Consider the following 13,339-nt stretch of genomic DNA (forward strand, 5'->3'; position numbering starts at 1 on the left):
AACTCATCTATAGCAAGAGAAAACACATCTATGATTATTTGGAGCCCAGTAAAGTTGAAATGGACAGAACCAAGTTTGCCCAAACAGATATGCTCACTGCCAACTGTGATAGATGTACACTTCCCAGCAGAAATGGTCAAATGCACATTATAGATATGTGCAGTGTGTTAGTTACAGATATAAGAGCACTGGTTAAAAAGAAGCTACAGAATGTAAAGTACCTTAAAATAGGAACAGGGTGACAGGACTGTTAACTGTAGCACTGTGGGAAACTGCTGAAGATGTGTCCCAACCGTCTCAGGGACAGGCGCAGGAGAGCAAGGAGTGAAAAGGAGGCAGAGAGAAAGAGGCCACTCAGGGAAAGAGCGAGGGGATCTAAGCAGAGACTCTCCCAGAGACAAGAAACTGTTACACATCTGCACACACAGCCCTCTGTGTACACTCACAGGACTGTAGTGAGCAGGAACATGAACCTAGGACAGACAGCTCTGAAGCAGAAAGACCAAGCCAGGCTCTTCTCTGGCTCTAAGCTAAGGAAGGCAGAGAGAGAAGGGTGAGAGAGCAGACTCAAGGAAGGAGTTCACAGCAAGGGCACTAATGCTTCCTCTTCTACCCAAGCAGCTTCAGGTCGAGAACTGTGTGGATAAGGTACTGGCCCAGCAGCCTCATCAGCCATGTCACATGGGACAACATGAGCCGGCACCCTCAAAGGAATCACAATGTCTTTCTTGTCCGAGTAAGACAATCCCAAGAGAAGATGAAATCTCACTAAATAATCTTTATGTAATTCAGAACCAAACAAACTTATTTTCAATTTTAACAAGCAATTTCTCAAGTCTGAAAATGTTTGCATGTACTGTATATGTAAAGCAAAGTTTGCTTTAAAAAAAATATAACCAGAGCACCCTGGGCAGAACTCAGTGACAAAATGGTCTTCAGTCCGTAGTAGGACAGCCTATCTAAGAAAAGTACCTGTACAGCCCAGAGGCTGGTGGGCAGATCTGAGAAACTCAATAAAGCAGAGGTCACATGCACTTTGACCTAAAGTTTGATCACACTCATCAACAAGTTCATTTATGAACGTAGAAAGCCACCCAACCACAAATCCCAGTTCCACACCTCCTCCCAGACACAGACATCTGGCATGCACACTTACCTGTTTGGAAGGTAGGGTTCGCTCCAGGGTACATGTTAGGAGAATAGGCAGGAGCTGCTGCATAGCCCACAGGGAAACCAGCTGCAGGGGAACACAGCACAGCAGCATTATTGATGAAAATAAAGCCACATGACCACCATGTTTGAATCCCACACACCTCAAACAAAATCAGTTCTAGTCATATTTTCTTAGAATTGTGTTGAGTCACAAACATGACCTAGACTGTTAGATCTATAAATGCTCACACTCCACAACTAGGGGGGGCAAGATGAGGCAGAAACGGAATCAGGAGTTCACTGTCCAGAACAGCTACATTGAGCATAAGTCAGGGCACAGAGCACCTTAGCATGTGTGAGGCCCTAGGATCATCCCAGGGCCAAAATAACTATGTTAACAGCCAATAAGTAATACCGGGGATAGTGGTGCGAGTCTGTAATTCTAGCATGTGAGAGTGTGAGAGGCAAAGGCAGGTAGATAACTGAGTTCCAGGCCAGTGAGGGCTACACAGCAAGAATAGGTCTGGTAAAAAGAAGAGCTAAGCCATAATTTTAAGCAGAAGAAAAAGAGGGGAGAGGAAAAGGGAAAAGGGGAGAAAGGGAAAAGAATCCAAGAATCCAAGTCTGGAAACCTAACACCCCTGGCAGTCCCACCCAGAATCCTGTCGTCTCTGAATCAATAGAGTGTCCAGCATCCTACACTAGGTCCTTATCCTCACCACGCTCCACTGCACAAGCTGGAAAGAACCAGAATTCAAAATGACCTTGGACCCACCCTAGGGCCTACTTTTTGCTGCTGGGGGATGGGGATAGTTACAAAGACAGAACCAGATCGTTTTATTTAAAAGCTAGTGATTTTTGTTCTTGTTCTTAGACTGTTTCAAACTTCCAAGTTCATTTCAGGCATCTTCACATCCTGAATTTCTTTTTTTGTTTGTTTGTTTGTTTTTTGTTTTTGTTTTTTGTTTCTTTTTTTCGGAGCTGGGGACCGAACCCAGGGCCTTGCGCTTCCTAGGCAAGTGCTCTACCACTGAGCTAAATCCCCAACCCCACATTCTGAATTTCTAATTCCAGTTTCCTCAGTTCAAGTTGGCCAGGCAGAAGCCCAGGTTGTCAGGATCATTAAACTCAAGACGTCTTCTTACTAAAAGGATATAATTAACCTCAAAGAAACCCAGAATGAGAAAATACAATCAGAATCCACATCCAAGTAAGATCATCAGCTTTCTTTTTCTGAAAGGGTGGCGGGCTCCTCCTGCCACTGCCTACAGAGTGCTGCAGTTACAGGCCTGCCTGCTTATCTGTATGTGCAGCACGTGAGTGAGTAGAGGGGCTCTTGGAGACGAGAGGATGGTGCCAGAACTCCTGGTTGTAGCAGACATTACAGACAGTTATAAACTACTACTTGAGCATTAAAAACAGAGGCCAGGTCCCCTGTAAGAGCAGCAAGTACGCTTAAACTCTCAGCCATGTCTCCAGCACCCATGGTTACTTTTAATTATACATGAGTCTTCAGTCGGACTCACCCACAGCCACAGACACACAGATATCAGTAAGGTATTTAACAGAATCCTGCCACTTGTAGTGTCCATCAGGAAAGGGGCCCTTGGATACCCACCCAGCACTCCTTAGAGTCCAGGATTCCTTGCCACCCCCACCCCTCTTCTGTCTGACCTAACAGCAGGTCAACCGGAAGCCCTCCCACCCCCAGGACACAGAACCCAGCATCCCAAAGCCCTGACCACTACCACTTGTTGCTTGTCAGGAGCTCTGCTTCTCTTTCCTACCAAGACTATGCTGAGGTTACCCAAAGGTGGTACTCAAAGGGAAGCCAAGGGTACTCAAATGGTGGTTGTTGTGTTGTTTTCCAAGACAGGGGCTCATACAGTCTAGGCTGTCCTCAGTCTCACCATGTAACTAACTGAGAACAACTGACACTGTGATCCTTGCCTGTACCTCCAAGTGCTGGGATTAAAGGCCAATGGAATGTACCATAACCCACTCAGGAATCTCCCAGAATAACAATGTGGGGGTAGAGAGCACAGCACCAGGGCTAAGGACCAGACACAGTCCTTGTGAGTCCAGTGTGCGTGATGGAACAGAACTCAAGGCCTCATATGCTGGGCAAGTGCTCTACTGTCAGGCTGTGTGCTGGCCTCACCAACAGGGTACCAGCAAGCTGCTCAGGGGAGGAAGAACACAGTTGGCAAGGGGAGTCCTCCGTCCATGTTTTCTAGGGTGGAAAAGGGCAGGTCTTGGAGGCAGGGGGGTCCGTGGTCTGCACTTCCCCTCAGAGCATCTTCTGTTAAGCAGGAAGGGAATGCTAAGCCCTGGTCAGGGGCAGAACCTGGCTTGGTTCAGAGTGACCATTTTGTGGAAAGGAGTGCCCAGGAAGGAAGCTAACTGAACACTTGAGGCCTATCTAGATACCTCATAAGCATGGAGAACGCCAGGTTTTTATGCTCTGTGACTGACTGCCACAGTCCTCTCAGTGTGGTGTCATGGTTACATGTTCCAGAACAGGTACAGCTTGACAAGCATCTGGCTCTACTCCTGCCATTCAATTCTGAGACTCCCCAGGGTCTGAGCCTGCTCAACCTTACCAGTTCTTCTGTCTAGTGGCAGGGCCCACTTGTCCCACACTCTGAGTCAAAACCGTGAAGAGGAGAGAGGGTACAGCAGTACCCAATTAATCTACTCAAACGATCCCAGCCGTGGTGGTGCTCCTCACTACCTCCCACAATGTTCCGGGTTCCTGAAGGAAAGACACCTACCACACAGCCTTTATAGTTTTATATGCCTTACACTGACAGCTCAATTCAGTGGCTGGGACACTTCCTAACCTCCATATGGCGTATCTCCCCACTCCGATATTCCTGAGCTATTACTAAGATCTATACGCTCTTTCTCTTGAGAATATATTTGGAAGTGACTTTTAGAGAGATTTTCAATGTTGCTGCTGCTGTTTTTAAAATTTTCATATACATTTGCTGTTTTGTGTATGTGTATGAACTCCAATGGGCTGTGACCATACTGAAGTCAGTTCTCTCCTTCCCTGACATGGGTCCTGGGGATTAAAAGCAAGTTGCTGTGCTTAGGGACAGGCACCTTCATCCTGGGGCTGGGGCCCTTCATGTGGCAGATCTGGCAGGGCAAAGCAGCCATTCATAAAGCCACAGAGCAGTGATGCTCAACCTTCCTAATGCTGTGACCCTTTTATAGTTAGTTCCTCATGTTGTGGTAACCCCCAAGCATAAAATTATTTTCATTTCTACTTTATAACTGTAACTGTGCTACTGTCATGAACTTTAATGTAAATTATTTGGTTTTTGATGGTCTTAGACAAACCCCATGAAAAGAAAGGGTCATTTGGCCATAGGCTCCCATATATATATATAAGCAAAATCCCAATAAGGAGGAAAAGAATTCAATTTATTATGAATCCCAAAGGGGTAGAGACCCACAGGTTGAGAACCACTGTCTTAGCTGAAAACTGTTCCTCTATCAAGCAAAGTCACCTGAGTACACCACTTGGGGAGGAGCACACAGGAGTGGTGTGGGAGGAGGGGCTCCTGCTTAGCCAGTCAGATCATCTAAACCAGCCCCAGTAATACACAGGGTGGTGACAAGCTGTTAAAGGCCTTGACAACACTCCTGCTTCACAATCTGACCTCCCCAAAGTCTTCCCAAACAAGCCTAAGGTTTTGCTGCAATGAAGTCACTCTTCCAACAGTGCACAGGAACCCCGACAAGAGCTCAGTTCTCTTCTGTATGAATTCGGAGCCTCCACACTCCTTCCCCTGTCTTCAACTGGATCCTCCTTTACCTCAGTATAATTGGTCAGCCTCTCTTCCGGAATCTTTCTTTCCCACTTGCCTTCTTCAATCAGTAAGAGAGTGAGTGGGTAGTACTGGAATGTTTTATCAATGATACTCATTTGGCCGTCAAGGGCAGTGGTTTTTACCAATGTCCTATGGATCAACCCAGAGGCCCAAAGCAAGCTAGGTCAAGCAGGATACTGCTTAGGTACCAAAGCAGGAGCAAAAAAATTTTTATATATTTTTAAAAACCAAAAATGTCACTAACTAGATCATATTCCATAGGCCATAACACACACCACACACACACACACACACACACACACACACACACACACACACACACACACACACACAGAAAATAAAAAATTAAATTAAATTAAATTTCCTCATGTCTCCCTCATAGTCCTCAGGAAGCCATCTATAACAGTGCTTGCTACCAGAGACCACCCCAACCCTCTAAGAGTTAACAACCAGTCACTGAGTCAAATGGACCGAATCATGACACAGCTGTGTGGGCATCAGCGCCCTACTTCCCCATCTCTGGAGGAGCCTTGCTCTTGCTACACCCGTCCTGCTCCATGTCCTTCAGCATATAAACTCATGCTACCCATCACCACGACCTAAACTGAACTCAGCCCATCTCCTGGGCAGCACGAACCCCCAGGGCCGCAGCTCTGAAAGCGCTGAAGGTCCCTGTACACTTCCTCAGCTGACTGAAATCACAGCAGAAGCATCCTCTCTCCACCATCCATGCAGACTTCCATGCAAAGGCTCAGCAGCACTGCTTCCTTGTGCTCCTCACTCTTGTCCCGAGAAGGCCCTCTAGTGATTACCAACTGTGTGTCCTCACCTTCAGCTCCACCCCCTTAGCAGAGAGGATGGACAGGTAGGAAGTGATTCTGAGCACCAGCCATTTTATGATACTGATTGCCTTAGGACAGTGACTTCAAAGAAGACCATGAACTATGCCAAGAGACAAAACAGGAGAGAGAGAGAGAGAGAGAGAGAGAGAGAGAGAGAGAGTGTGTGTGTGTGTGTGTGTGTGTGTGTGTGTGTGTGTGTGTGTGTGTGTGTGTGTCCCCACTTCCAGTGGTGGCAGTCAAATCCACAGGGCCCTGCACAGACGAATACAAAAGAGCAAAACTCCAATAAGCAATAAGGGAAAACAAAAAATCCAACCCACATGAACCACTAACTCCACTGATCACATTTCTTAAAACTCAAGACGGGCAGCATGGAGCTGTTAGGGAGGATGTGAGAGGAAACCCTCCTCCCAAGAGTACAGTGACAATCTCTACCCAAGTCAGCTGGACGGTGCCCTAAAAGCCATGTGTTTACTTTCTTGGACTCTACCTTCTGGTCACTGCCACCAACACGGTTATTAAAAGCAGCAGGCCAATTTACCTTCAATGTTTGGGGAATAGCAAACCCTTCAAGTAACCCCAACACAGAGAAGGAATTGGACTGAATAAGAAAATTCCACAAGACAGGTTATTATATTTATATAAAACCAACAGAAAGCACACGCAAGCCCCATAAACTAGTTTGGGAGCAATTCTAGATACATTATTTGGCAACTGCATCAGCACCTTTTCTCTGAAACTCAGTGGAGGAGAAGGCCTCCTTCAATCAGCAGTTTTGCTCCTGGTACCTGATGCTGGCTGAGACCTCCATGACTGAGCAACACAGCTGCTCTCTCAAACCCTGACCTTCTGTGGACATGGCCATCCTAAGTAGTGCATGTGTTCCTTCCTCCTTCCACTGTGCATGTTCTGTATAAAGACATATTATAATACACAACTTGTCAATGCTCAGCATGGGCAAGAGAAGCAAATGTAAATTTTGGTGGTCTTGTAACACTGCTGTGACATAAACCAGACCCCTGAAGAACTTGGAAACCAGTTGAAGTCCACACAAAGGTCTAAGAAAACTAAAACCCACTGATGTGTATGACAGCTTCCTGCAGAGGCACAGGCTTCTCAGAGCATAGCGGCCTGTAGCTGCTTCACTCTTCAGGATGAGGCCAAAGGAAGCATAAGCCTTACCAAGGCTGAAAGGCACACATTCAGCTTCTGAGAGCAGGAAGAACAGCCACACTGCTAACTGGAAGGCAAAGGAACACAGCAACTGGACAACTCAATCTCTAATACAATGTCTGTCACAACTAAGAGATAGGACCGCATGACAGAAAACAAGAAAAAGACAATGACAAGAGAAGCAGAACCACCATCCAGGGACTATGGTCATCAACAAGCCAACCAAACAGTACATGGAGGAAGAGGGTTTGACACCATTAGCAAGATTAGTGAAATGCAGTAGATAATAGGAAACCATCCAGTCTGAGCTAAGAGAAAACCACAAACATGGTGCTCTCACACACTGTGGATGGAATTACAGACGAGGGAAGGGACAGAAAGTATCTATAAAGCTACTGCTGTTGTTGGGGGACATCTAAATCCACGAAGCCCTCTCAATGCTAAGCCAGATAAAACCCCTCCATCTAGTCACAGCACGGTAAAACACACCACCACAGAATCTTAAAGACAAAGAGGACAGGGGCAGAGCAGTTACAGAGGCACAGTCACTGCCTAACTACCCAGCAGAAACCAGGACAATACAGGTTCCCCTTACAGTCTGAGAGTGAGTCCGCCAAACAGCACCCACGCTCACCACAGCACATGCAGTAACACACAATGAGTACAGTAAGTCCTTCAAAAAGACGACAGACGAGGAATAAATGGATATGAGCACCAGGTGTTATGAATAAGGGAACAGGCTGAAGGTATGGCTTGGTGGTTAAGAGTATTCTTGCAGGCAGCCCAAGTTCAATTCCCCACACCCACGTGGTGCCCCACAGCTTCCCCTAATCGTAGTTAACGGGAACCTGGCATCACCTTCCACTTCCGACTTCTAGAGGTAGCAGACACGCACATGGTGCACATACATGCAGGCAAAACACTCAAACACATTAAAAACAGTTAAAAATAAATACATGAGAAAACAACAAATACCAGTAATACCAATAATTATTTACACAAGACAGCATTTGAGGAAAGAATTCCATCCACAACTCATGAGCCTCTGCGCTATAAAGTCAATGCTGGCCCAAGATTCCATAGGCATACAATGCACATCTCCGAGCACTTAGCTACTAGGACTTCCATTAGGGAGACTGTCAAATACCCACCCTGCCAATCATACAAGGTAAGTGAAGGTATGAAACACTGTGAAGATGACACTCAAAGCTGCTTCAGAATTACAGAAGCTTTCTCTCAGGTGATGTTCCACAGAGGGAAAAAAAGCCTAACTAAAATAATGGTTTATGCCAAAGTTCTTTTCAGCAAAGACTGGTCAGTATGACAGGCAAAGGGCCAGAAGAGACTAGGGTCTGTTAATGAGGACTGACAGGTAAACTGATACCACAGGGCTCTGGATGTTGCCCTGGCTCAGATGCATTCAGATGCTCCTCCATTAAACCAGTACTAACACTCCAAACAGGCTCTTACTGCCAAAGTGCTTCTCATCAATTCTAGGAAGCCATCCCTCTTCTAAGTTCTCTAAGTTACTTCCGACCTGTTACTCTCAGAGTTCTAACCTGTCTCTCTCCTCTCTTACCTTATCTTTAAAAAGTTGTATTTGTTTATGTATGCATTACAGTATGTGCAGGTGGCTAGCTATGTACATGTGGGTACTCAAGGGAGTCAGAAAGGGACATGAGATCTCCTGGAGCTGAAACAATAGGCAATTGTTTCACCCTAAGCAGGATACTGCTTAGGTACCAGAGAACAGTTAGGAGCAAAAACAGAACAGTTAGGAGTATGTTGTCAGATAAGGGTGCTGGAACCCAAAGTCAGGTCCTCTGCCACGACCAGGCCATGCTCTAAGTACTAGGCCATCTCTTCAGCTCCCGTAAGGCCCTAACTGCTCAGTCATTTCCTCCGGCCTCTAACTTACACTACATGTAGGTTCACTCTCAGCATGTTCTGTCTTATAACGCCTCTAGCTTTCACTGGACTAGCTGCTCCAAGCCCTCTTTCTTTTACGTTTAATTGTTTCTCTCCCTTAACCCTTGTGCATCTTGTTATCTACTCACAAATCTAGATCTTTGTTACGTACACATTCTAAACGTTCTCGTGACAAGGCCTCACTCTACCTGCTGGCTGTACTGCAGTGCTATTCTGCCTGGTGACCTTGTCCTCAGAGCACCCGTGTTCTATAGTAACTCTGTGTATGAACAGGAATTGCTTTTTCAGGAAGGCCAAACAGCCTGTGATGAAGACAAGCACTTCACAGCAATTCTGCAGGGTATGTCAGGCACTATGCAGGGATAGACAGTGCAGTCAGATGAGCGTGTGAGGCTTGAACTGCTGGATGCCCACACTAGGAAGCAAAGGAACACAAACTGGAGCCAATGCCCCTGAATGCCTACACGACTTGGGAAAGAAAGACTGCCCTTTTCAGAGGCTTCCTTTGGGAACACCAAACAGACTCTTATCCCCCACTTTGGTGGGAGGACCAATCTCAAGAGGCAGGTTGCTTGAGGAAAGAGGTGAGCGCTCTAACACCTGCTTAAGAGTCTAAGCCCCCTGCAATCCAATCCCCCTTAGGGCTGCTAAAATTCTAGGGACAGCGAGTGGCAAATGCTCCAGGACAGATACAGTATCCATAGCCCCCGGCCAAGCTGGGTTTACATAGCTTTCAAATCTGGCCAAATGCTTCTATCCTCTCTTCCAAGTTCAGTTTTATTCCATGTTTTAAAAAGGAGATTTTTACCAATAAGGTTTTTCCCAAAGTATTTCAAACCCATAGTAAAAGCCTGTGTATCAGCTACTTCAGAGGCTGAGGCACAAAGATTGTAAGTCAAGTACTGCCTTGGTTATATAGTGAATTCAAGGGTAGTAAATAAACTAGCAAATCCTTGTTTCAAAAAGTAAAAGGGGTTGGAGGTGGGGGCTGGAGAGATGGCTCAGCAGTTAACAGTACTGGCTGCTCTTCCAGAGGACCCAAGTTCAATTCCCAGCAACCACATGGTAGCTCACGTTCCAGGTGATCTGACACCCTCACACAGACATACACACAGTCAAGTGTCACCGATGTACATAAAATAAAAATAAGTAAATAAAAATAAAAATAAAAATAAAATAAAAATAATTTTTATTTAAAAAAGGGGTAAAGATACAGTAAGCAGTAGCACACTCAGGTAACATACACAAGGGGAAAGACCCACAATGAAACCATAACGGTACAAGTAACTACTTTTTAGTTATGAATTCGGATAACCATCTGCAATTTTTGACCAAAGTCCCACTTCCACAATTTTTTGCTTTATGGCCAGCCTCACTCAGCTGAGCTGACTGCCCCCACTCACTGTGAATTGCACCTATTACGTACAACAGCAGGGGAGGGTGTGGTACCCTCCTAAGTTATTCAGTGGGGTTTCCTCCTGGTCAAGGGAGACAGAAGTCACCTTCAAGCAGCAACCTTCAAGCAGCAGGCCCAACCCCGAGGAAGGTGTGAACAGGAACTGTGAAAGCACACTGGTCTTCCCAATACTGCACTGCAGTGAGGCTCCTACTCAAAGGGGGGTAGACTGAGGGGCAGGGGAAACAGTCTTGGCCCCATACTGGAGATGTCAGCTTTGGGCAAGAGACACCTCTTGACTTTTCTCTCCCTGCATCTCCTTCCTGCCTTCCTAAGTCAGTCCGCCCACTGTCGTGACCAAGAACAACTTGGAGGAGAGAAGGCTTCCTCTCACCCTAGAGCTTTCAGTCTAGCCTGAAGGGTCAGAGCAGGCACAGAGAGGCAGGAACCAATGCAAAGGCCATGGTAGAGCGGGCTTCCTGCTCTGCTGCCTTTCCAGGGCTGGTCAGCTTGCTTGCTTATGTAGCCCCGGACCAGGAGTGACACTCCACAGTAACCATTCATCAAGAATTCACCATTCACCAGGCAATCTGGTGTGAGCATCTTTGCAACTGAGGGCCCCCACCCCCCAAAGGCTCTAGCTTGCATCTGGCTTACACAAAACTAGCCAGAGCGTCTACATGGACACAAAAAGTACTCAATGTTCAATAATGAAAAGAAAATTCAACTTGCTTACCTGGATATCCAATTCCTTTGGCATTTGCATAGGGAACCCCAGAAGACCCAGGGCTATAAACAGGATTCATGATTTCAAGTACTAAAAGGGGGAAAGAAAGGTGATTTAGCCAAGTTCTTGCTTCCAGAATTTTCTCCATTAGTCTCAAAAGGGCAGGCAGCAAATGTTATTCTAGTCTACTCTAAAACAATGTATTTTCTGCTGCTCCCAACCAACAGAATGGAAAATAAACATGGAATGTCCCAATAACCACAGCATCCAGCCAAATCAGGACCCAGCAGTCTTTTCTTCCTAACTCACTTCAATCTATCAGGACTAAGGGAAACAATATCTGTCACATTCGTACTTAAAATGCTGAAAATTCTACAATTCGTCTCAATGCCCTCGTATCAGAGAACTAAATGAAAACATATTCAGAACATGAATTCATGCAATTGTTTTAAAAGTATTTAAAGAATCTGAGTCTTTCTTAGTGAAAGTCCTTCTCTAGAATATGCAAGGCACTGGGGATTCAACCACCCACTAGGAAAGAAAAGAGGAGACTAGCACACTAGCTCATGTCTGTAATCCCAGTCTTCATGAGTCTGAGGCAGAAGGACTGCCATGAGTTCAACATTAGTCTAGACTTGTCTAAGAACCTGTCTCAATAGACACACAAAAGTCATAATAATGTGAAAATTATTATGGAATAATAAATACTGCACCATGGAAGCCAGAGAGGGTGTTGAACCCCCTGAAGCTGGAGTTACAGGGGTAGTGAGGGACTTGTTGTAGGCACTGGGACCCAAACTCGGTCCTCAAGGTCAACAAGTGCTAATAATCACCAAGACATCTCTCCAGCACCAAAAATTGCTCCTTAAAAAAAAGTAAATATGAAAGTTGGGCAGTGGTTATGCATGCCCTTAATCCCAGCACACAGGAAGCAGAGGAAGGCAGATCTCAGAGTTCAAGGCCAGTCTGGGCTACAGAGTGACCAGTTCCAGGGCAGCCAGGGCTACAGAGAAACTGTCTCAAAAAATATTGATACACACACATATGTATACATATGTAAGTATACATATATGTATTATGTACCTTATATATACAATTATATGTGCATGTGATATATAAGCAAAATATATGATGTATATTTTTATATAATATATCTTATATCTTTATAAAATATATACACATTACTATGTAATATAGTATATGATATATATTTTATATATAAATATATGTGTATGTATGTGTGTGGATCTGTATCTGGGCCTAGTGGCCTACACCTATATTTGGGAGGTAGAGAGAAGTAGATCACAATTTCACAACCACTGTGAGTTCCCAGATACTGAACAGTACAGGGCTGTGGACGGAGAAAACAAGGGTCAAAGGCACACCAGAAGCAAAGGTGTTTTGTCACACTTCAAGAACACAGGAACTGTCAACTGCCAATCCTCTCAAGTGCATGGTGCTTCTGTTTCAACCGTCATCCCCCAAGAAGTAAATTCTTTCCAAAGTAGTTCTCTCCTCTGAGCAGCCAGTTGATTTCCTTTGCTAGTTAAGCCCCACACAAGCACAGTGCCATGTAAAGACTACGGAGGAAACAAGAGCAGGTCAAGTTCCCCTCTAAGGTTACAGACTAGACAAAGGTCAATCCAGTACTTTTTGCAAAAATGAAAACGCACATCTTCACTTCGCTACCCAAATAGGGTAGATGAGTGTAGTAGTTGGAATAGGAATGGCCCCCATTGATTTATGTGTTTGAATGCTTGACATAGGGAGTGGCATGGTAAGTGCTGTAGCCTTGTTAGAGGAAGTATGTCACAGGGGCACACTTTGAGGTCATATATGTTCAAGGTCTGCCAGTGTGACACAGTCTCTTCTGCTGCCTGTGGATCAAGATGAAGAACCCTCAGCTTCTTCTCTAGCACCACATCTGTCTGCATGTTGCCGCTCCCCGACATGATGATAATAGATTGAACCTCTGAATCTATACATAAGTCAGCCCCGATTAAATGTTTTCCTTCATAAGAACTGCCTTAGTCATGGTGCCTGTTCACAGCAATGGAAACCTAAGTGGGTTCTGTGTTCACTTAGCATGTTGATAGCTACTGTAAAGAGTAAGAAAAATCATGATTAATGCTGGTTTGAGACAAAGCATGGTAAAGGCCAAAAGACAAGTGGGTGCTTTGAGAGCAGGGAGCAAGCTGAGGGAGCGCCTGCAAAGAGAGGAGCACAATGAGAGCAGTGCAGCACTGCCAGAAGGGCAAGCTGCCTTCAGGGAAATTAA

At 45.4% G+C, this 13,339-nt stretch overlaps 1 protein-coding gene across 1 annotated transcript in view; it reads right to left on the reverse strand.

Annotated features, from left to right (window-relative positions):
- Positions 1-13,339, reverse strand: part of Fam168b (family with sequence similarity 168 member B) — a 32,657-nt gene that overhangs the window by 15,593 nt on the left and 3,725 nt on the right. The window contains exons 2-3 of the mRNA XM_032900912.1: positions 11,071-11,151; positions 1,157-1,237 (exon numbers count right to left, since the gene is read on the reverse strand). Coding sequence (XP_032756803.1) covers positions 1,157-1,237; positions 11,071-11,140 — 151 coding nt within the window. The 5' untranslated portion in view covers positions 11,141-11,151. The remainder of the gene's footprint in view (positions 1-1,156; positions 1,238-11,070; positions 11,152-13,339) is intronic.

This window comes from Rattus rattus, chromosome 4 (genome assembly GCF_011064425.1).
Source record: "Rattus rattus isolate New Zealand chromosome 4, Rrattus_CSIRO_v1, whole genome shotgun sequence".
NCBI lineage: Eukaryota > Metazoa > Chordata > Mammalia > Rodentia > Muridae > Rattus > Rattus rattus.